Source organism: Sebastes fasciatus, chromosome 12, assembly GCF_043250625.1.
Source record: "Sebastes fasciatus isolate fSebFas1 chromosome 12, fSebFas1.pri, whole genome shotgun sequence".
Classification (NCBI taxonomy): Eukaryota; Metazoa; Chordata; class Actinopteri; order Perciformes; family Sebastidae; genus Sebastes; species Sebastes fasciatus.
Genome location: NC_133806.1, coordinates 17,842,151 through 17,867,528, shown reverse-complemented (window position 1 = coordinate 17,867,528; position 25,378 = coordinate 17,842,151). Strand labels below are relative to the sequence as shown.

At 39.0% G+C, this 25,378-nt stretch overlaps 2 protein-coding genes across 4 annotated transcripts in view; one reads left to right on the top strand and one right to left on the bottom strand.

Annotated features, from left to right (window-relative positions):
• Nucleotides 1-286: 286 nt before the first annotated feature.
• Nucleotides 287-7,116, bottom strand: ino80c (INO80 complex subunit C). 2 transcript variants are annotated; one of them, XR_012596197.1, is made up of 6 exons: nt 6,754-7,102; nt 4,920-5,036; nt 3,407-3,518; nt 2,401-2,468; nt 1,225-2,296; nt 287-1,072 (listed from the first exon to the last, which is right to left on the bottom strand). XR_012596197.1 is itself a non-coding variant. In XM_074653769.1 (5 exons), exons 1-5 carry the CDS (start codon nt 7,054-7,056, stop codon nt 2,165-2,167), a joined length of 732 nt encoding a protein of 243 aa, XP_074509870.1. In that variant the 5' UTR covers nt 7,057-7,116; the 3' UTR covers nt 1,916-2,164. The 2 variants fall into 2 exon arrangements, 1 of the variants encoding a protein (XP_074509870.1); XM_074653769.1 differs by lacking the exon at nt 287-1,072 and having other exon boundaries at nt 1,916-2,296; nt 6,754-7,116.
• An 8,372-nt stretch (nt 7,117-15,488) lies between these two features.
• Nucleotides 15,489-25,378, top strand: part of galnt1 (UDP-N-acetyl-alpha-D-galactosamine:polypeptide N-acetylgalactosaminyltransferase 1) — a 56,657-nt gene continuing 46,767 nt past the window's right edge. For both annotated transcript variants that reach the window (XM_074653767.1, XM_074653765.1), the window contains exon 1: nt 15,489-15,882. The gene's annotated coding sequence lies outside the window, so the exon portion shown is untranslated. The remainder of the gene's footprint in view (nt 15,883-25,378) is intronic.

Sequence of the window (25,378 nt, the reverse complement as noted above, 5' to 3'; positions counted from 1 at the left end):
ACAGATAATCCGTGAAAAAAAAAGCATGTTCCTTTGTACATGCTAACAACAACAACAACCTTGCTTATCATAGTTTTGCTGACGATACTCCAATATACTTAGCTCTCTCGTCAAATGACTGCGGGCCCGTAGAGATATTATGCAATTGCATTGTGCAAGTAAACAACTGGATGTCTCAAAATTTCTTACAATTAAACAAAGAAAACAGATAATTTAATTTGGCAGCAAAGATGAGTGGCTCAGAATTGCCGTCCACCTAAAGGAAAAAGCACTATAAACAAAAGAGCAGGTTAAGAACCTTGATGTTTTATTTTGACTCCTGACCTGAGTTTTAACAGTCGTGTAAAAGCAATAACAAAATCAGCACTTTATCACCTTAAAAACAGCCAAAATCAGGGACCATATGACAAAATAGGATTTGGAAAAACTGATTTGTGCTTTTATCTCAAGTTAAATTGATTATTGCAATGGACTTCTGACAGGACTTCCTAAAAAGACCATCAGGCACCTATAACTTATTCAAAACTCAGCCGAAAGAGTTTGGACTAAATCCAAAAGAACATCCCACGTCACCCCAGTTCTTAAATCTCTGTGCTGGTTGCCAGTAAGCCACAGAATCATTTTTAAAGTATTACCACTTGTCTATAAATCTCTGTATGGAGTTGGCCCAAAATACCTAACTGACATGCTCGAGCAACATAACCGTGCAAGACCTCTTAGATCACTGGGGAGTGGACTGTTAGTGGTACCCGCGGCAAAATCCAAACAAGGAGAAGCGGCTTTTAGGAATTATGTAGCACAGTGCTGGAACCATCATAGGAATGCCACAACCATTGCCGTTATTAAATCCAGCCTGAAAACCTTATTGTTTTGAAGTGCTTTCAACTAAATATTTTTAAAGGCAAATGTCTTATCATTGTATAATTTGAAATCTTTAATCTTTTATAGGGCTCTCAATGTTAACACGATAACAACGCCTTAACATAAATAAATTTTAACACTACTTAATGCAACTTCTGGTGTTGTGATTGTAGCTGGCTCAGTTTCAAAGTTAGAAGTTAGATTGAGGATACTGGCATCATATGATACTACAAAACCTAAGGAATCCATTGGTACCAACCATGTCATACTGGCTTGTCGTTAATTAATGCTCCAAACTTGCACTAAATGTTGTCATTGAGAAACTGGCATGGCCATTTTCAAAGGGGTCCCTTGACCTCTGACCTCAAGATATGTGAATGAAAATGGGTTCTATGGGTACCCACGAGTCTCCCCTTTACAGACATGCCCACTTTATGATAATCACATGCAGTTTTGGGGCAAGTCATACAAGCAAAATTGAGATTGAAACACATTTTAGCCACTAATTTTGTCTAAATGTGTATTCATACAAAGAAGCATACAGGGAAGCGCAGATGAAATCAAATTTCAACACACAATACAAGTTAAAGTAACTCCTTCCAACAGCTTTGCAACTTTTTGTCCACAACTTCTCTCTACCTCAACCTGACTGAATTTACACCGCTGGAGACAGATGTTACACCACAAGGGTGCGTAAAGCATCCTTGCCAGTAAGGCTTGTATTCAGTACTTGAGAAACAACTGTATGTTCCCTAGCAGGAGCAAATCCATACCAAGCTCTCAAACTTGCCCCAGGATTTATAGAAGGACTTAATGGGGAAATGTCATCAAGTATACTGGGAAATGTATTTAATATTCTATTGCTGACTTTTGAATGAACTTCCAAACACTTTCCGTCTCCTTAACAAATAAAACATGTTTTGTCCATTTCATTGGATATTCTCGAATAGAGTGACAATATAACAACCAGCTATTGGCAACACTGTTCAATAGAAATGTGTCACAAATAGAATAAACAATCTTTTTTAAATGTAAGAAAAAAAACTCAAGTTTTACATTCGTGTTGTTTATTTTGTCACACAATAACAATTATGACTCAGATTGCATTTTCTGAAAAGCAGCGGTGCAAAAGTTTTGCGGTATCCAGCCTCCAGCAGTTGTCCATTCAGTGGCGTTCACTTTGTGTCCTCTCTGTGAGCAGCCGGCGCTCTCAGTCTCCTGGCTGGCCCGACAGCTTCCCACACTGACATGAGTTCAGTTCTGGTTTGAACCTGTTTCAGGTTTCAAGCACACAGCTCGGCTGTCAGGGTACGATGCAAGTTGCCTTTCGAAGCGCCAGGTAGCCGGTAACAACATCAGTGGGGAGGAGGCGGATGTAGGAGAACTCCTCAGAGGATGTGAAGCGTAACTTTGTCTGAGGGTCTGTGTAGTTTGCCTGAGGAAAGACAACAGAGAGTATTCAGTGTGTGCTTTATACAAGACTCAAAAGTTACTTTGTTTATTGTGCAAATGGGGATTTTTAGCAAAATGATAACTCACAGGGAGTCCAGAGATGTCAGAGTATTTCTTGGTTGGCTTCAAGGAGGGAGGGGCGTCAATGCTGAAGTCTGTGAACACAGAAAGGCTTTAAATTGAACTACTGATTAAAAGTGCACCATGATGGGCATCTCTTCTAAAAAGTGATGTGGACTTATCCATGCAGTCTTATATTTAATGTAATAATATTGTTTGACATAAAGTATACTGTTAAGAACTTTCAAAGTCTCTTTTTGACCAAAACATTACACCACCTTAACCTAAAAATTCACTTAAACCTGCAGTAGGCAGAATGTTTTTTGGCATCATTGGGCAAAACTTCCATAATAACCTTTCAGCATATTGTAATTCAAGTGCTCTGAGAGAAAACTAGACTTCTGCACCTCCTCATAGCTCTGTTTTCAGGCATTAAAAAAATCTAGCCGTGACGGGAGACTTTGGCCAATCACAGGTCATTTCAGAGAGAGTGCGTTCCTATTGGCTCTGGTCACAAACTTTCTCATTTTACAGTTAAACAGTACACTACAAGATGTTTCTGAAAACATTTGAGGCGAGGAATAGGCGTTACAGTAATAGAACATTGATTTATATTTGATCAGCGCTGCCTAGTTTGATCGGAGTTCGCGAGTGATTGACAGCTGCGCAGAGATGGCAGGCTCCAGCTCGGCTCTGATTGGTTGTTTTCCTCCGATCTGTGAAATCTTGCAGATGCCATTAGGAGCACCGGAGGACACCGGAGGACACAGAGGCACATGATTTATTTCAGATTACCTGGACTCAAATTGGAAATCTGTAGAATAAAGTCACTTCATGAGATAGTTGTACTTTTGCTTTAAAACTTAAAAAAAAAAAAAAAAGTAAGATTTGTTGCGTACCTTATTAATGATTTAAAATACAGAAAAATGTAATGTCTTGGACATGAGGGTTACAATATAGAAATAGAGCCTACTCGTTTAAAGATAAAACATGTACAACATGTACCAGGTAAAAATAAGATACAAAAACTCACAGCTGGGATCATTGAGCTTCCAGGGTAAAGTCCGCTCCAAAACAAGAATCTGTTTGAGATTCTTCCAGGTCCTGTTCTTTTTACCTGCTGCTGCTCCACCGATCCCAGAATGCTGCCAAGATTAAGAGAGGAAAAAAGACCTTATTCAGGGTGGAAATATTTGGAAATATCTCCAGTTGAGATGCTGTATAATGTCCATATAAAGGAAACTCCCCCATCAAACGGTGGTACTAGAAATGTGCCAGGGCAGCCAGGTGACTAAGAGGGGGGCATCTAGATTTTATAGTCTTATGAGACAGTCTCATCGACTGAAACTTGATGGTCTCAAGAGAACTTGGGAAAACGATCTAGAAGGGGAGATAGCTAATGAGATGTAGAAGGAAATTGTGGGGTCCTGGTGTAAGACGTCAAGGGACTCGGTTAATTACATATAGAATCATATATAGAGGATATTGGACTCCCTGTAAGATGGCAAGACTGAAACTATGGGATTCAGATATATGCTGGAGATGTGATAGGAGCAGAGGCACACTCATACACATGCTTTATGAAATACCAAATGACTTGGAACTTATGGGAAAATATAATAACGTTCCTCAATAAAGTGCTTGGACAGAGTTACTACAGAGCTCTGCGTTCTGGATAATAGGTATAATAACGGAGGGGGCGAGACTATCGGCTCGGCAGACTCTATGGTGCAGATTAGCCCTTTCTACAGGTTGTAGGATTGTGCTCAGACACTGGAAAACAAAAAGATATAATCCCTTTTAATGAATGGCTGGGAGAAAATACCAAAATAGCCAATTATGAACATTCATTTTTAAATTAAACAACAGACAGGATGTATTTTAATATGAAATATGGGGCCCCTACATGAATACAGTATTGAAAGACTAACTAAGGAGAGGCAGTTAACATTATATGTAAGATGTTAGTGTCATGATGTATGAGCGTCGCCTGCATTGTATGTTGATTATGTAAGGGATAATGTACAGCTAGCGGGCCATTAATGTGTCAATTTATTGATTTATTAAGTATGTAGCCGTGTAATAAGCATTGTTGTGAAAGAAACTCCGACAGGGCGATGCGTCGTGGTGCGTCATCGCCCTGTCGGGGTTACACGGCTACATACTTAAGAAATCAATAATTTGACACAAAAACGGTCCACCAGAGTCCAACATCAGAACTGTGCCCATAGCAACGGTCTGTTATACATAGCAACGGTCTGCTATAAAGAAATAACAGAACGCAGAAAATAAAATAATATTATATTATATTATATATAATATTTTATTTTTTAATTTGTAATAATTTTTTTCCCTGTTGTCTCATTAGTTGTATTGTTATTACTGTTTTCTTTTTTCTTTCTGATGTCTTTGTTCTGTGTTATGTAACTTTTGGAAAAGCAATAAAACGTGAATTACACCTAAGAGAGGAAAAAAGCTGTTAAGGAACTGAGAGAAAAGCCACCGAGGCAGATAAACTTAAAACCCAGATGGAGGCAGACACTCACCATAAATGCGGGGTCTTTGAACGGTGGAGGCTTTGCTGTGGACTCTGTGATGACAGTTGGAACGCAGTCAACTGCTCCCACTGTCTTCACCTCAACCACCGACTCCACTGCTGTTATCTGATGAAACATGAAACACAACATCAGACAAAAAAATAATCACATTTGATTTCAAGCTACTTCTTTTACATGTTTTGAATGTAAACAAAGTCTACAGGTGGCTAAACACAGTGTAACGTGAACCTTGAAGATACAATTTAATGATGCTAACTACGTACGTAGCTGTTATGATGCTGAGTGATACTTGTATTACACAGCATATTTGTAAATATCAGATTTTACATACTGCAGTTTTGTACACTGTGTGATGTAACGTTGCTGTTTATTTGTGCTTTTTGACTGCCTTTAGATTTGAAAGAAGTACTCGATTAATCAAACAGCTGATCAACAGATAATCAATGAGCAACTATTTTGATAATTGATCAATCGTTTAACTCAGTTTTCAAGCACTAATGCCAAACATTCTCTGGTTTTCAGCTTCTCAAATGTGAGGATTTGCTGCTTTTCTTTGAATGAATGAATGAATGGATGAATGGATGAATGAATGAATGAATGAATGAAAGACTTTATTTCGAACATAAAAATAAATAAAAACAGATACAAAATAATAAACAAAACAAGAGTAATAGTGTCCGAAAAGGAGGTAGGTAGAAGTAAAACTTATATTTCCCTATACCCCTTTCTCACTTCTCCTCTAATAACTCATATATCATAGAATGATAATATAATATAATATATAAGCTATCCTAGATTTATTTACATCCCAAATTAAATATATGAACAGCATCCCAAGTTTATTTACAACCCACATATCCATCCGGAGTTAAAAAGTAGATATAAACCAACCCTTAAGGCAACCCTTATCACAACTCTTCCTCAACCATATAACTCCCAAAAATATCTTTTTTGTATAGCTTTTTAAAGTGATTTATATTTGTGCTCCGCTTCAACCCATCACCCAACCAATTGCACAAATCCACCCCACAGACTGAGATACACATACTCTTCTTTGTTGTACGAACACAATGCTTTTTAAAATTCAATTTTCCTCTTAAATAATAACCCCCCTCCCTGTCACAAAACATTTTTTGAATATTGCCTGGAAGTGAATTATGTCTTGCTTTGAACATAATTATTGCGGTTTTAAATTTGACCAAATCCATGAATTTCAATGCATGTGATTTTAAAAACAGTGTGTTCCCTATACATCCCACATTATTTACTATTCCGATTGCTCTCTTTTGTAGTATGCATAATGGTTGTAAGTTTCTTTTATAAGTGTTACCCCAAACTTGCACACAGTAATTCAGATTCATTTATTGTAAGGTAAAGTTTACAGTAATTTATATGGATGGTTTGTGCAGGATTTCAATGCATGTGACTTTAAAAACAGTGTGCTCGTGTGTTCCCTATATCACACATTACTTTGTTGTCGATTAACCAAAACAAATCTTCAGATTATTCAATAACAATATATATATATTTGCAACCCTAGCTTTCTTGCATTGCATCTCAGATGCTTTGCATTCTCTTGCACATTTCATTTCTCTAGAAACCTTCTCAGTCCCTGTGTGTATGTTGTATTATCATCAACGTTATTCTGAGTAATATTCGGTAATTATGGTAAAATGCATTTCATTGCATTTCACTGTACACTGTACTTTTAAATGCATATGACAAATAAACTTGAAACTTGAAACTAATGACACTACATTACAGTTTGATGAGTTTCACCATGCATAGATATAAAGTAACCAATAACATGACTGTTCATTACCTGTAGCTGTGTAGTTGGAGTCGCTGTCAGCTGGCCTTTCTTCTTCTTGCTGCTGCCGGTGCTCCCGGTGCACCCGGTGATCTTGCTGCTGCTGCTCCCGGTGATGCCGGTGATCCCGGTGACCTGCGGAGCGGTACAGACCGCCAGACTACCGGGACGTTTCTTCCCCCGGAGAGCGGCGGAGCTGGCGGCTGCCGGCGGAGCCCTGGCGACGGTTATGGGGATCTGAGATGCCATCTGTTTGTGGGCAAAGTGGTTGTAAAATACGCGGTGAATGCAGACTTCTCTCTCGATACTCAGCATTCAGCCGCCCGACGTTTGCATTGTAAACATCGCTTCAACCGGATGTGGAATTGTTTCACTTCCGGTATCAAATTTAGAAGTCTTTAAATGAAAGAATTTAATATTATTATTGTTGTTGTTATTATTATTATTATTAGTAGTAGTAGTAGTAGTATTACTGTTTTTATAATAATACAAATTAAAATAAAACAAAAAATATTTTTTTATAATAATAGTAATAATTAAAGGGACTATTTGTAACTTTCAGAAATGCTTGTTAACAGCGACACCTGTGGCCGTTAAGTGAAGTCAGCGTCGGGCTCGCGCTTGTGCTCGCTCTACAGAGACATGAACAAGCATCGTTCAAAACAGTGAGGTGACACACGTCAGCTAAAACCACAATATCACTCTATATTTCATCTGCTTGGCAGTAATGTTAGCTGACCAGACGAAGGTCTCTCCATGAATCAATGCTGATCCTAGTGTCGGCTTTTCCTGCTTCAGCCTCCCGACTGCGGTCGGAGGGAACAGAGAAGACACCGGCACCCGGTCGTAGACGATAAAGTAACTCGCTGCGGAGCCCCGTCACTTCACAAGACACGGTTAACCTCTGTTGGTCTGGAGGAGCTGCAGCATTTATTTCTGCACAAACGTCCACTGTACATTCACTAGATATTAAACTGAACAAATACAATAGTAAAAGTTTTTCTCAAAGCCAAACTAATTTAGTTTCTAGGGAAACACAAGTTAGCAGATGAGCACATGGATGACAGTTTGGGCCACCCACATAGGTGTCCCTCAAGATCAAGAAAAGCAATGTAAAGGTCACCTTTTCTTCTGAAGTATTTATTGTGTGTAAAAGAAAATTTAAAAAATGTTGAGGTAATGCTGGGGTAATTTGGCAGTAATTCCAAAGAAATTTCAAATAGGTTACTTGCTAATTATCACCTAATTACCATGAAACAACAGTTATGTTAGTATACTAAAAACAATATTAATATCAGTTGTGGAAGAAGCACTCAGAACCTTTACTCTGTTACTCTGTTACTCTGTTACAAGAAAAAGTCCTGCATTCAAAATTTTATTTCAGTAAAAGTACAAAAGTATTAGAATCAAAATATACTTAAAGTATCTAAAAGTAGCTATTATTATTATTATTATTATTATTATTATTATTATTATTATTATTATTATTATTATTATTATTATTGCAATGCAGAATGGCCCATGTCTTGATGTACTGCATAATCACATTGATATTGCAGCTGGTTATGTATATCATGATGTATTAGTGGATTCAGATAAGTAATACACAATATAAATAAGCAAAGTAACTAAAGTTGTCAGATAAATGTACAGTAGTGCAGTAAAAACTTCCTACAATATTTCCCTCTGTGATGTTGTGGAGTAGAAGTATAAAGTAGCAGAAAATGGAAACACTCAAGTAAAGTACAAGTACCTCAAAATTGTACTTAAGTACTGTACTTGAGTAAATGTGCTTAGTTACATTACATCGCTGATTAATATTGATATTTCAGTAACTTGTAGGCCCAGCTGACTGACTCCTGTCAGTGGAGTGATGCTGCCACCATGTGTTTTATGGGAGGTTTTGCATGCAGAAAACTGGAGGCAATATGTGCAACTTATTTTTAGTTCTGCAATGGACCCACATGCAAGGAGGGTGAAAAGAGGAGATGACGCACGTCATCAACACGTCATATCTTTGGGGTACAACACATGCGCAGTAAAATCTGGTCAGCACTCTCCAAAATTGAGCCAATCGCAACGCACGACCGCAGCTCCAGTTACACTGTGCATGTGTTATACCCCATTGCTCAAGACTCGTGTCCCAGACTCTTTCAATATGCCTTGCCCACATGATACAGCTGCTAACCTTCCTGTAAAGGTTCACAGTGTATTTGGGATACTTAGTTTTTAGTGACCTGACCATGACCAATTGTCATGAAAAAGTGTGTCCCAGTCTTTATTTGGCTGATAATACCTAAATTGCAAGCACACACTGCTTACTACCCCTCTTCACATGTCCATGAGCTGTGAGCAGTTTTAACCAAAGAGTGATTTTCTTAGATTGTTTCACCTGAATCTAAAAGTGTTAGAGGCCTGAAGAGGTCAAACTATCCAGTACTTCACAAGAAGAAAAAGAAATGATCAGACAACAAAAGGAATCTAAAATTGAGTAGCAAAACATTGTTTTCCTTCTTTCCATTTTGCATCATTCCTCACGACCTAGGGTAACCAGGTGACTTTACGAGGAACTGCACAGCATTTTTATCCCTTGCCCTACGTCCCACATATTGAGACGATGTCCCACATTTTCATTGGCTCTAGTTTTCAAAAGTCAAACTACTGCAGGACAGATGCTTTTTTAAAATCTAGCTTTTATCCAATGGCTGTGAAGAAAGCAGGGAAGGCTGTCATCATAGGGCTGTGTTTGCTGTCAAACTGCTCACACGTGGGTCAAGTGCAGGTTAACATTTCGCCATCTCTGCTACGCTATGCCCAACGGGGAGTCACCGCAAAGTCACAAGCTATGCACATTTAAGCGGAATATGATGGAAACTACCACAAATAAAAGGAAGAGCAGCTACAACAAAGACTATGAAACTACTTATAAGTATTTATAAACCGGTGGAAGGCGATTCTCAGAGTTTTTTTTAAAAATTTGCCAGTTTCAATTTCACACAGGGGGAATGGAGCGACACAGTTCATGTGAGTCTCACAAGAAACGTACGGCTCAAAAAGAGATGTGCTGATCTATGGATGCATTCGGGCAAAGCATAGAGATGTTAAAAGATAAGGGGCAGAATAGACATGTTTATTATTTAAGTTAGATAGACATTATATCAACATTTTAGACTTTGTAATGTGTCCCACATTGTCCCACACAAACATACTTTTTGTCCCACATTTGGTTTGTTGAGATTTGGTCACCCTATCATGACCCCCCGGTTGGGAAGTACCGCCGTAGAACACTGTTTGGTCCATATGTAAGCATGGCCAAATAGTTGTCCTATTTGAATATCGCTATAAAAACAAAGACACTTCCTTTGACCTGGCCTGTGAAAGAGTGGAAGAGAGAAAAACTTTTCCTTCCAGGGATCTATAAAGTAGTTCAGGTCAAACGAAACAAGCTTACCTGTCAGCATGACTCTGCAGACTGAGATGGCCTCCAGTAATCTGCTGGTTGATTAGAGCAGGATGCTATGCCTTGGGATGTACATGGTTATTCTCTTGTCGTTCAGTCACAGTGTTTCGCACAAACATCTTTGAGGGGAAATGCCTCTAGCATATCCATCAGTCTGCGCTGGCCCACCAGGGAAGGACCTGTCAGCATCCAGACATCTCCACACAAAAAAGATCTACCACATCGACATTCAACACGGTGCCCTCTGAGCTGCTGCAGAGACCTTGATGAACTGGTGTATTACTGTGTGTGTGTGGATGTGTATTTGAGACACACACACACACAGAGAACCCTTACTTACTGCTTCCTTGCTGTCCTTGTCCTGTCTTACGGTGAACACTCGCAGGGGAAATGCTGATTCAGAGGAAGGTCTTTCCAAATGTCTCATTCATTTTTCAGCGCTGGCACACTGCTGCTGCCAGCTACATGAATAAAGTATATCCAGAGACTCTGCTCCAGCTCAATTGCAAACAGATATGAATGTTTTATGGGTGAAGTTAAACTATGAGCTGTAACTGTGGGGTATTGGACCCGCACACACCTCTTTCCTTATGAACACATCACTTTACTGTATGAGGCAGACAGCCGGCTGGAGCAGCATGCTAGAACCAGCGACATCAAAGTCAAAGATTTTTTTTTGCACCAGCTGTACTCAAGCTTACAGTCTATACACCTGGGTGCCACACAGAGCTCTTCTGTCAAACAAGGGAAACTGTTTTGCTTTCAGCTGTCTCCGATGCTCTCGAAACCGAACCCGTTGCTACAAATAGCCATAGAAAAAGCATTTTGGAGGTTGTACATAGAACAGATAGATATCTGGCAAAGATTCTGCTTATAGCCAGCAAAAAAGCTATAACGAGAAACTGGTATAAAGCTGAACCTTCAGGGAAAGATCACTGGTTTGAGATTGTCCGTGATATCATTTCAATGGAAAAACCGACATACCAACTAAAAATTAAAAGCAATATCTTCGACAAGAAATGGGAAAAATGGATCATTTAAATGAAACATGATTCATGTGTTATTGGAGAATATATACATGTTTAACTGCCTCTGACAACTGCTTTTGCCAAATTCGTTAAGTGTTGTATTGTTTGTTGAATTATGTATGGATGCTCATGATGTTCTGCTCAGAGCTGAAAATGCTACATAAATATCAAAGTTTAAACATTTTCACGGTAAAGTTGATTTTCAAGTCGACATGCACACATACATGTGCATACAGGAATCTCATTTAAAATGAAATTATGTAAGCAAGTTGGTGTAGGTTTCTGCTCTAGTGACTCTGGGTGGTATGCAAACCAAACATGTAAGCCACAGCCAGAAGCACAACTTATTGATCTGTTTCAGCAGGCCATTGACTGGTGCTGGATATGTGTCAATGTTTGTAATGGGGATGGATAGCTCTCACGTGCGTGCATGCATGCATGTGTGTGCATAGGCAGATCCTAGATTGAGGACATTTGTATGTACGGAAAGAGTACACGAATGTGTGTGGTGAATGAGAGACCTTATTGTACTGTTCTGTATTATTAAGCATTGAAAGAGTCGGCGTCTCACAGCAAGATGGTCGCACGTTCAAACCCGACTTGGGGCCCTTCTGTGTGGAGGTTGCATATTCTCCCCGTGTTAGCGTGGAGTTTTCTCCGGGTTCTTCGATTTCCTCCCACAGTCCAAAGACATGCAGGTTAATTGTTGACTATAAATTGACCGTAGGTGTGAATGTGAGCGTGAATGGTTGTCTGTCTCTACGTGTCAGCCCTGTGATAGTCTGGCGATCTGTCCAGGGTGTACTCTGCCTTCGCCCAATGCCAGCTGGGATCTGCTCCAGCCCCCCCACAACCCTGAATAGGATAAGCGGTTACGGATAATGAATGAATGAATGAATGAATGAATGAATGAAAGAATATATGTAAACTGTATATTTCACAACAAAAACAGTCATCAATAGAAAGAGCAAGTCTGATCTTTTTCAGTTTAGCCTGCTATTCAAAGGATGTGGACAATATTTATTTCTATAGAATAACAGAAATCAGATTGCTTTCTCAAATTAAAGCCTTCACAGCTTTAAAGTTGATTTGCTGCGTCCCGAAAGTAGCTGAAAGTAGGTTTTCTCTTCCAAATTACAGTAAAGATATAATCACAGACAACAACCAAAAACAAGGTTGTGAGAACCTTTTGCAGATGTATAATGACTAATACAAGATGGCAAGCTTGTCAGGGGGGTATGCAAATAGGCTGTGTGTATCACATATTTAATCACTGACTGTGCTGAATCTCGCTTCCTGAATGTGTTCTGCATGACCTGACCTAGAAGTGCAGCTGTATTGCTATTCACATCTCATCAAGTCGAGGCAGGCGAGTGTTTTCTGTCTGTGCAGGTAGAACGTTGAGTCATAAAAATGAAACACGGCTCCTCTGTGACTTCATTATGCGCAACAGGAGTTTGGCAGCAATGCTGACACAAACCAATTTGCATGTGTAACTCTGGGGAAAAAAGTGGACTGACACCATATCTTCACACATCATATGCTGGCCACCGTGAATCTTTCACAGAATCACACCCGGGGAATGCATTGCCAATCAGAAACGCGATTGACCATCCCTGTGAATGAGCGGTCGATAAATTGGTATCAACTGAAGAAAATGAACTCTGAGTCAGGCAGCTGGAGTACTCCCAAGTGCTTCTCATATTCTGGTAATAAATTGTGATGAAAAAAAGGTTATGCCTGCAGTCAAGACATTTAAACACTCCCATGATCGAACAGGTAATAGTGAGCAATACTGTTGACATCTTACTGTATTTATAGCGTCTTGTAACTGAAATCCCATTTGCCATAACAAGTTCCCGTCTTTTCTTTCTCCCTCTCTCTGCTTTTTCAGCCCAATTTTTATCCTCAATATATAGCTATATACGACAAACTCTCAGCTGCATCTGAGGTCTTATTGGATTGATGGTATGTTTGCAAGTAGTGGCTCATAAAAACAGGTGAAAGTTATGGCCCTCTGTTATATTGACCTGTTAGAGCTTCCCACTGGTCCCAGAAGTGATTTGTGGTTTTTGTGCACATATTCCAACACAGGTATATTTCAAAGGAACTGAAACAAAAAGGCTTATAGGAACATGTGTGTCTCTTCCTGTTGGACAGATATTGTACTGTAACAATCTTATTTATTTTTTTTATCAATGTTTGCTAATTAATTCAGATATGAAACTTCCTTGCACTATCAAGATTGTACCGTCCAATGACCTGATAAGACTTGAACATGAAGCAGCTTTGATTAGTACAGACTGATACATTCAGGAAATAGTTCACTAAAAATAGAAAAACATGGCAGGGATGTTGGATACAGGAGACATTTTTCATGTCCTGTGTATTGGCAGGCAGTGAAATATTCCAAAACTTCTACAAAACTCTAGTGAAAAAGAGAAGGATAGAGTTTCAGTGGGGTTTCTTGTTTGTTTTAAGTATTGTTTGCTTTGAATTTTTTCTTTTTCGGTGAAATGGGGAGGGGAGGGGGTTTGTAAAGTTCTCAAGTAAACAAAACAATAACTTTATTTGCATGGTTGTTCAAATATGAATCATTTAACACACACAGGAGAAGATTGAGGCGCTTGTATTTCACATTGTACGGTTTGCTTGGTGGTTTAGTGTCAATATTTTCCACTTATGACTCAAACGTACATTTTGAAACATGTGTTGAAATTCCTGTTTCTGCAGGAAAAGCAGCAGCTTTCCTGAGAGAAAATGTGTTGCTGTTAAATATTTTCTTTCTTTGGTTAAAACAAGATAAACTAGGTATTTTAGCCACTAGTGATATAATCCCATGGATGCCTTTACAAATACTTACTATTGCATACTCACGCAAAAAAATTATTTACTGAATGATTTGTCTTGAATTATTTTATTACCCATGTGAGTCGTCTAACAACACGTAGGCATAAATCACTCATTCTAAATTGTTATGATGTCAAAGTTTTCTTTATTTTTCTCATATAAAACAATGAAAGTTATAGAACAGAAAATGCCAGTTGAATTTCCTTCCTTGTTATTGTAAAGCAGCTGCTTCCCCGAGGCTCATGTTGTTGCAGTTTAAGAGCTTATTTATTTGCTTCTACAAGATAAACTGTGAGGTTTGCCATTTAGTGATTCATAATGTGTAATCTACAATTATAATGCAAATACTATCTGATTGTTTGCTGCTTGACTTCTAAATTCAGACCTGGTCATTGATGTGGTTTATGTTAAATGATTATAAATCACTCTGTTATTCATGCAGTACTCTTAAACAAAGCTCAGGCCATACAGCATTCTCATTTTGTACAGCTTTTTCTGTCATTTTAATGAACCAAACAATGCATAAATTCATATATTTGTTGCTGAATCTATAAATTTGTGCAGCCAATATCACTCCACCATGATGGACGGTGCAGCATTTGGATGAACATTTTGGACTATGCAAAAAGAGGATGGGATCAGATAAAGTATTTCTTCTTTTCTGTCCAATTTTCTGTCATTTTAATGAACCAAACAATGCATGAATTAATATATTTGTTGCTGAATCTAAATTTGTGCAACCAAATGCACCCCCACCTTGATGGACGGTGCAGCATTTCGATGCAGTTGTAACATTTTTGGACTATGCAAAAAGAGGATGTGATCAGATAAAGTATTTCTGCTTTTCTGTCCAATTTTCTGTCATTTTAATGAACCAAACACTGCATGACTTAATATATTTGTTGCTGAATCTAAATTTGTGCACTCCACCATGATGGACGGTGCAGCATTTTGGATGAAGTTGTAACATTTTTGGACTATGCAAAAAGAGGAATGGGTTCAGATAAAGTATTTCTGCTTTTCTGTCCAATTTCCTGTCATTCATTTCTATGCAACAATGCATGAATTAATATATTTGTTGCATGAATCTAAATCTGTGCAGCCAATATCACCCCACCATGATGGCCGGTGCAGCATTTGGATGAACATTTTTGGACTATGCAAAAAGAGGATGGGAACAGATAATCTTCTTTTCTGTCCAATTTTCTGTCATTTTTAATGAACCAAACAATGCATAAATTAAATCTGTAAATTTGTGCAGCCAATATCACCCCACCGTGATGGACGGTGCAGCATTTGGATGCACATTTTTGGACTATGCAAAAAGAGGATGGGAACAGATAAAGTATTTCTTCCGGGTTGAGTTTAATGAAGGGAGGGATGAGCAGTGATGCTGCCTCTAGTTTGCTCTCTCACATCACATCAGCTCAGAGCTCCAGTCTCTCTCTCTCTCTCTCTCTCTCTCAGTCAGTCAGACACACTCAGTCAGTCCGGCAGAGGCAGCTCGTCCTACCCGGAGGGAGAGACCCACACACCGCATAGCGTTACTGCCGGGCTGAACCGTTAACCACAACGGATGTCTCCTCTTACACCAACCTTTTCCTAGTGGCCGGTGCTCTTATAGTCGCGTTGACCGTGAGAAACACCTCGTCCTCGGCTCGGTTTGTCTCGACGTAACGGAGAGAGAGGACCACACTCCATCGTTAGCTCGCTAAGCTAAGCTAAACTAGCCCCGCTAACTTAGCTGCGATACTTTCTGTTTTATCGGCGTCAGCGGTGGATTGAGGAGCCCTGTCAGTCAAGGTAAGCAACCAATATATGTTAAAAACATTACACTTGTGTGTTTTATGCTGTCAAACGCAGGTTTCTAGGGGATCTTAGCAGCAGTAGACTGGCCGCTATATGGCAGAGAGAGGTTGTTCTTGTTGACAGAAGCAGCCAAGCAACGGAGGATGTGATGCGACTCACCGTTAAACACACATTTTCACTTTTACTTTGCAGCTTATTACCCGACAATTACTGCTCCCCAACCAGCTTGAAGTGTTTTAAATGAAAGAAGATGGCTTTGTGGATAATATTGATGAGATAAAATACTTTTTTTAGCCATCTTATGTTGCACAGTTGCCGCATTTGACTGCAGCGAGTTTCCCTATAACGGTATATTCAAATGAGTGTGGAGAGACAGTTTTCAAGATAGGCTGCCTTTAACAGACCAGGATAATAGCCTACACATACATGTTTAAAGTTGAGAATAATGGTTTCTAATATGGATAGTACTCTTCCTCATTTATCTGTGATCTGAGCTTCAGTGTTGCATCATAACCTGGAAAGATGAGCTGTGTACAAGGAATTTAACCCCATGCTTTGGTGCTTTGTTGTGTCTCCTGTGTCCTGATAGAGGTCAGAGGATTTCAGCTTGATGCATATTGGAGGAAAAAATACCTAGTGGCCACTAGTGAACTGCTTTTTTTTTGGGGCTGCAGGTTTTTGAGGGCCCTCCTCCTCTGTTTGAACAGAGGTAAATCACATTTCATGTAATTCAATCACTCAAAAGAAACCTTTTATAGGGTTTGGTTGAAGCATGTGGGGCTTGATGTGTGTGTGTGAAGGAGAGACTGAATGAATTCAGACTTGGTCATTGATGTGGTTTGTTTTTAAATTATTATAAATGACTCTGTTATTCATGTAGCACTCTTAAAACAAAGTTCAGCCTACATCATTTCTCAGCTTTTCTGTCATTTTTTAATGAACCAAACAATGCATAAATTAATATATTTGTTGCTGAATCTAAATTTGTATAGCCAATATCACTCCACCGTGATGGGACGGTGCAGCATTTGGATGCAGTTGTAACATTTTTTGGACTAGAGGATGGAAGTATTTCTTCCCAGTTGATTTTGAGGGCCCTCCTCCTCTGTTTGAACAGAGGTAAATCACATTTCATGTAATTCAATCACTCAAAAGAGACCTTTTATAGGGTTTGGTTGAAGCATGTGGGGCCTGACGTGTGTGTGTGAAGGAGAGACTGAATGAATTCAGACTTGGTCATTGATGTGGTTTGTGTTAAATTGTTATAAATCACTCTGTTATTCATGTAGCACTCTTAAAACAAAGCTCAGGCTACATCATTCTCATTTTGTACAGCTTTTCTGTCATTTTTAATGAACCAAACAATGTCGGATTTTGACCAGTCAAGTCGGATAGTCAAGCTTAGCTATTAAATGTTAAAACGGCTTGCCATAGTATACGGTTCATGTGAAGGAGAGACTGAATGAATTCAGACTTGGTCATTGATGTGGTTTGTGTTAAATTATCATAAATCACTCTGTTACTCAAGATTCAAGAGTTTTATTTGCCATTTGCACCTAAGTACATTGGAATTTTGAGCAGTTTGACACAGAGTCAGCTTTAAGAAAAGAAAAGGTAGAAAAGACACAAGGTAATTACAGTACAAAATAAGTAATACATTCAACTCAACACAATAAATAAATAAATTATGAAAACATAAAACGCCCTCAGTGTAGTCAATAAATAAACTAAACTACGCTCTGCATAGGAATGATACCCCGCGAATACAAATATACAGTATATATGTTCCATGACCATGTTAAAAGAACTTGTCTGTCTCTGTTATTCATGTAGCACTCTTAAAACAAAGCTCAGGCTACATCATTCTCATTTTGTACAGCTTTTTCTGTCATTTTTAATTAACCAAACAATGCATAAATTAATATATTTGTTGCTGAATCTAAATTTGTGTAGCCAATATCACTCCACCTTGATGGGACGTTGCAGCATTTGGATGCAGTTGTAACATTTTTGGACTATGTAAAAGAGGATGGAATCAGATAACCCAGTTGATTTTGAGGGCCCTCCTCCTCTGTTTGAACAGAGGTTAATCACATTTCATGTAATTCAATCACTAAGAGACCTTTTATAGGGTTTGGTTGAAGCATGTGCCGCCTGACGTGTGTGTGTGTGAAGGAGAGACTGAATGAAAGAGGAGTGAATGAGCGTGCATGAGTGAGCATGCATTAACAGTGCTGTAATTATCTCAAGAGATAAGAAAATGGATTCACTATCAATCCTGCAAGAGTCTGAGGAGCAGATGAAGACGTAGGATTGACAGGAGACCAATTAAATTAATCTGTCATGTTCCTTAAAGGGAGGGAAAAGAGGAGCATGTATTATTTATCCACAGTGTGTGTGTGGCGTTGCTTGTACGTGTTCAGTAGGACAATATGCTGTGTAGCTGGAGGGAAGCTGCTGTAGCTGTGTGCTGCCTGTAGCATCGGTCCCATGGTACCTGAACATGAGCTGATTGCTTTGATCACGTTTATAGCTGTGTGGTGCAGCTAAACTACATAAAAGAAGCACTGACTTGACCATGTAGGTCAAATATAACGGTTGTTGCCTTGAATTGTACACTATGGTAAGCCGTTTTAACATTTAATAGCTAGACTGGATATTATTTAAACATATCTGCAACTTCATTTTACCTATAGTGAAAACTCTAATTCAAGATATCTGTAATTCTATTTTGTCTAGTAAGATTCAAACTTATTTTGCCATTCATGTGTATGGGGTTTCTCATTACAGATATCCAAAATGTGAATTACAGATATCTGCAACTCAATAATGACTAGTCTTAATTGCAGTTTCAGATATCTTTAATTCCCCTAGACTAGTCAGATTGACGTTGTAGATATCTTGAACTGGAATTATGAATATTCAGGAAGACGTTATAGATATCTTGAACTGGAATAATGACTAGTCAGAAGGACGTTGTAGATATCTTGAACTGGAATTATGACTAGTCAGAAGGACGTTGTAGATATCTCTAACTGGAGTTAGGGAGAGTCATAATTTAATTGTAGATATCTACTATCAAGTTATACTGTAGATATCTTGAAATGAATTTTGAATAGAGATATCTCATTTGGAGATATCTTTAACTTACATTCTGCCTAGTCAAAATGTAATTACAGATATCTGGAATTACAGTTTTGACTAGGCAAAATGACGTTGCAGATATCTGTAAATATGTCAGAAGCAACGACAAGTGGGAGGCGGAAGCTATTCAAACATACAATGGCATTGCACTGCAACTGTATAGGTTTAGAAAGTGTGTCTGGAGACAATAAATGTACAATACGCTGTAAATTTCTACCACAACTGTCTAGCGAAAAAAAAGCTCTCGTTTGCCACAAATTCCTCGATGATAAGCTCTTTCTATTTCATGGTATTTTCTAACTATCTTATCCACAACAGTCCCTGACCACTCATCTCACGACTGGCTGCCCACAGAGACCAATGTTCTGTGTCCAGCTCGGAGGACAGCTCCTTGTGATTAAAATTAGGTTGTAGCTTGTTGTTTACCTTACTACGGTTAGAAAGAGCCGTCGTTTGTGTTTTAACAATGTTTCTGAGTTATGAGTTATTGATCCAGGAAGTCTGAATCTGTTAATATCTTTCCAACTTTAGCCTACCGAACTATCCTAGTTAGCAAAAGCTTCTGCTAACACTGTTCAGATGCTTTGTTGGGCCAATATCCAATGGGAAGCCTTGCAGGAGCAACGCTTTGCACAACAATTCTGACTAGTCATAATGACGTTTGAGATATCTCTAACTGTTATTTAGGATAGTCAAAACTGAATTACAGATATCTGCAATTGTCATTTAGGATGTGTGACGAGCAGAGTGTTGTTTTCAGTGACATCAATACAGATATTTGCAATTCAGTTTTGACCAGTCAAGTCGGATAGTCAAGCTTAGCTATTAAATGTTAAAACAGCTTGCCATAGTATACAGTTCATGTGATTGCAAGTTCTCCGCACAGGGATTTTTTTCTGATTTGGGATGTGTCATGTTCAGGACCTTGCCCCAAAGCTGTATATCTGAACTCAGTCTGTGTTAAGGCATGACTGTCCAGCATTGAAAAGGAAATGAATCATGTTCCTCATTTCAAGGCCGTGGAGTCGGCCTGATGCGTTTCCTGCCCTGTGTGTGTTGACTGTGTGTGCAGGCCTCAGCAGATGTGCTTGCTTTTGTGTATGTGTCCCACTCTCCCATACTTGATTTAAGAGTTTTGCAAACTGGGAACATTATCTTATCTAGGTTCTGTGTCTTAAGAAATTAATGACATAAATGAGGGCCCTCAACATGTATAAGAATACAAATGTGTGTGTGTGCAGTGAAGGTACGTCACTGTGGTTTTAGCTCATACAGAAGGCATGTGTAAGTATTAGTGTGTGTTTCAACTGTGTGATGGTAATACAGGTGGTAATAATCATGATAATAATATACTTTGGAATGTAATTAGTTTTAATGTGTACAAAACTCCCAATTATAAAACATGTGCACAAATGCAACCAAGATGTTTTACATTTTTCTGTGTTTGTAATCGTGGTCAGAAATTCGTAGACCTTCTGCCTTTTGCTGCTCAATATATCTAATTGAAAGTGGAAGTTGTAAAGGTCAAATCTCTGATATCCACTCTGTTTGTGTGCATTGGTATTTATGAGTGTATGTGCCTGTCATAGAGGGTGGCTGTGGTGCATTTATTGCTCCGAGCTGGTCTGGAACAATAGCTCTATTCTGGCCCATGTCTCCGGAGGGAGGCAGCAGCATTCGGCGTTCCCGGCACTCTGTGTGCCAGCAAGGCTTGGTTTGGGATTGGGTTTCCACAGCCACCTGGAGCTCAGAGCACAGGAATGCCATTGTTCCTCCTTCCAGACTATGGCCGGATCAGACGCACATGCAAACACACACATACACATAAACAGACACATGCATGTATTTACACACACTCAGCACACAACATACTCGTATACCAGCCTGCCTGTACCCCAAAACTCAGGTCACCCTGCTTTGTTACGTTGTCATTGCTTACATAAATAGACAGTGCAACATCAAGCTTCTGCCAGCACAGCCACCGAGACCTGACTTTAGCAGCAGAGCAATGTGCTTGTCTGCGTGGCTGCTTAGTATTTTTAGCTGCAAAGCACGGAAAATATCTATTCTGTGAGCTGAATTCATTGTAGTTATCTGTCGTTGTTTAGCTCATCTGATAATCTGCAACCTGCTGAAGACTTAAGACAGGCATGTGAAGCGAATGAGTGTTTAGGTGTTTTTAAGTGTTTAAAAATGCAACTATTGCTAATGAAACATTTGCTCAATTAATCAATAGTCAATAAATTTGTCATTTATCAATCAAAAATGGCAAACTCTGATACCAGTTTCTCCAATGTGAGGATTTGTTTGTCCATTATTTCAAATGAAATACGTTTGAGTATTAGTGTTGTCAGACAAAACACACAATTAATCACATTGGGCTCAGGGAAATTGTAATGAGCAATTTTCACCGTTATCAGTCATTTTCTAGACCAAACAACTAAAGGATTAATCAAATTATTGACATATTAATTGATCTTGAAAATAATAGTTATTTGCAGACCAAAATGCAACCAGAATTAAAAAGCTGTGACCTGAATATGGATATTGTCATTGAAAGACAAGCACAAGCGTTGCGATACTTCTTCTGTTATCTCTTCTAGCCTGCGAAATGTCAGTTTGACTTTGTTTACTTCAGAATTGTCTTTTTAATCAAATTCTCCTCTCACAAGAAGACATTGCACCAACATCAGCTGTCCGTAAGACAGCTGATTACTCTGTTTTGTTTACTGGGTTTTATTTTTAATAATGTTGTCGGATCACAGCACGCATCAGACAGATTTATCTCCGCACTTTGCATCAATGTGGCAGTGCAGCAAAAATCTGATTTGCTTCTCAGTTATTACCCATTTTATTTGTACCTTGACATAAAATAGAAGTATTCTGTTGTGTTTGTTTTAGCCTTTATTAAAGAGAAGATAGTTGAGAGTGACAGGAACTGTGGGGATGGAGAGATAGGGGATGACAAACAAGAAAAGCCCCTGGTCGAACTCGAACAATGTGTGATTATTAAGGATGGGACGATGCCAAGCCCTCAGGAAGAGCGCCGGTCGTTGATGCCAATTTTCGTAGTGGTTAAGGTGAATCAGCTTCTCAGTACAAACACTTGAATAGCCCTAATTTAAATCAGTAGGTCCCAAAAGTTGTAAAATGCATTAATAGCCGAATCCAAAGTTATTTCCCTTCCTCCGTTCATGTGAATGAGATCCAGTCCGAGGCTGGAGCGAGGGCTGTGAGGCGGAGTTAGCAAGCCATGACGACACCGTGACCCCGTGACTGAGTCATGTGACCGAGCGGACGCTACTGCATCTGCTCCATGGGCCCAGTGGATGCGCAATATCGCCAGAAGATCCGGGTACTTTTCCACTCGGAAGTCGAGCCATTTTGGCATCATGCGGCACTGAGCAACTTTCATAGCAATGACCAACGCTGTATTCAGTTCTCTATATACTACATCGATAGACAATACACCTATCTCCTGATACGATACTATCATGGGTGCCGATTCTATATGTATTGCGATTTTTAAGTATTGCGATTCGGTAATACGATTTATTGCGAGTATTAAAGTTGAATCATACACTTCAAGGGACTTTTAATTTGAAAAATATTTAAATTAATACAGTAAAAATGTTTGATTTTCATTGATGTATGTAGTCTTGAAGTCTAATATATAAATCATTTTCAGGCATAATTCATAATGTTTTTTTCCAGCAACCCAAAAATCAGAGAATGAAGACATTTTCCTCACAAATTAGTGGTATTTTCTTTTTAATTTACAAGGGACATGTAATGTTTTATACTTCTGGTGAATATAATCCAATCAATCTTATTTCCATATGTGTGTAAATGTGTGAAACCCGAAGTGTTTCCATACTTTACTGTATGTGTAGTGTTTACCACGTTGGATTTAAAATGTGAGAGTTCAAATCGTATCCATGCAGCCCCTCCGCTGTTTTGTACTCCCTCGTTGCGGCCAGCTGCAGTTTGTTTTGGTTGACGGATACTGGTTATGACATCACGTTACTCTGACCACAACAATAAAAGCGGTAATTTCCTTCTACCTCCGCATAGACTCAAATGAAGCAAATATATTGATTCTTGCATTAAAAAATCGATTTCAAAATCGTTAAAAAAAATCGCAATACATACAGTAGGTGAATTAATTTTTTTTTTTCACCCCTAGTGATTATTTATATTCATAGGCCCCATTGATAATTTTTTTTAATTGGAAAAAGTGAGCTTGAATGTGCTACCTGCTTGGTCCTGTCTTTAGTGTGATTTAGATTGACTTTTCTACTTGAAACTGGCAGCATAGATTTACTGTAGACCTTCCAGAAACTCACTCCGGATGTTGATAGCTAGTTTAGCTGGATCAGATAGCAGCAGAGACCTAAATGGTTGATCTTCAGACAAAGTGAGAGAAACAGAAAACGGAGAGGGATGAGAAGGAGACAGAGATAGCCATCAACAGCATTTAGTAGTTCTGCCTCTCGGTCCTCTAGGGTATGTAGGTAGGCAATTTCAGTTGTGTGTATGTGCATGTGTTTGCCTATGTGTGTGTCCTCTGGCTTTCTAGCGGGTCACATTAGGGATAGAGTTGCACAGAAGTGGGTCAGCCAGTGCCACCAGGGAGTCTTGCCAGCTCCCTGCTCGCTCTCAGGCTGGAACCAACTAAAGGCCAACACTAACACATGAACCTTATATGCATGTGTGTTCAGTGTAGGTGTATGCATTGTTTGTTGGTATTGATTGTTGGTGTGTTTGTGTTTATGCGGAGACACAGAGTGTGATCTCTCTGCTGTTCTGACACTCATTGAGATAACATGCCCCCGCCTTGTTCACTGTACTTTGACTCCTTATAAACACTTTTGCTAGAAACGGAAATACTGTAAAGCCGCGAAGGCAAAAAGAGCAGCGAGCCTAAGCTATTGCGCAGTATGTTTAGACTGCATATAGGGCCTTTACAGATGATTCAGAGCCTGTCACACTCAGTGTGTCTCAGCTGGATGGACTCAGTGTTTCTGCGGGCTTAATGATAAGGAAATAGGATTTAGCCTAGTATTCAGCAGAGGTTTATTTCATCTCCGAGCTGCAGTCTCTTGTTTTTTTGCATTGGTTCTCCTCTGACGAGGAATTAATGATCTATTTCTGTTCTCAGTTTTCTTGCCTCCGTCCTTGCATTGTTGAATTGAGGTGACATCATGAGGTGATAAATAGACAGTAGGCATAGTACAAGACTGAATTATTGCGCAATATAACAGAGATCACACTTAACTACATCCAATACAAAAAAAAGCTGCTGCTCCAAATTAAATGATCTTCCAACTGTTGGATAATGTCAGAGCACTTTTCTAACAAAGTCATGTTTCCATTCAATTGTCAACTTTTGTAATGTCAAAAAAAAAGAAATGCGAATTAGGTGCGTTTCAAACAACTGGTTTGGAGCAAATAAACTTGGCTACAGCGTAGTTATGTCAGAAGTTGCCGCTATAGGCTACGCATCATGGCTGTATTCCACCAGTAAACAGAGTAGAAGTAGAGTTTGCGAACTGGAAAGAAAAGAAGTCGATTTGGCCATCTACCCATCAAAGAGAGAAAAATAGAGAGAGGTTTTCAGGAATTTGTTTCAATTGGGCGAGTTTTAATTGTTCTTTCATGTCCGCTCATATTGGCCATGTTTCATGTTGTCCGCAGACGAAGACAAGCGGAATCAGCTGATCAGTCATGTAAGTTAAATGTTCACTACGTCACAATTTATTGGAGAAAAAAAACAATTTATCAGCTCTTTATCATCATCAACCCTTTTTTCGATAAAAGCAAAAACAACCTCAAATGAGCGTAAACTTTTCTCTGCAATTGAGAAAGTTTTATCGAATTTTGCCGTTTACATACAGCTTTTCTAATGCGATACTTCAATGAATGGAAACACAGCTAATGAGGAGATCTTCTGGGCATAATCTGAACCCACTTTCTGCCATCACTTGCCAGCTGTGCTTAAGTGTTAAAAATGTGCAGGGTTTCAAGTGGTCGGCAGCAAATTCGGTTGTGTATTCATTATTTACACGGCCTCTCCCTCCACAGTGTTGACTGCGCAACCACTCACAGTAAAGAGTCTACTGGGAAGAACTCAAATCTCTGATGCATGATTGTGGATTGGAATATATAAATATTTTGAAGAAGCGCGTCTCAACTTGTAAGTGATCCACATTCCAGCAAATTACTGATGAGTTCCTCAGAAACTGTAACATGCTTCTGTTTGTCATTGAGAATAGGGTAGAAATGTTTGGAGCATTTAGAAGGATCAACACACTTGAGGTTAAGTTGTGGCATTTGCAGGATATCT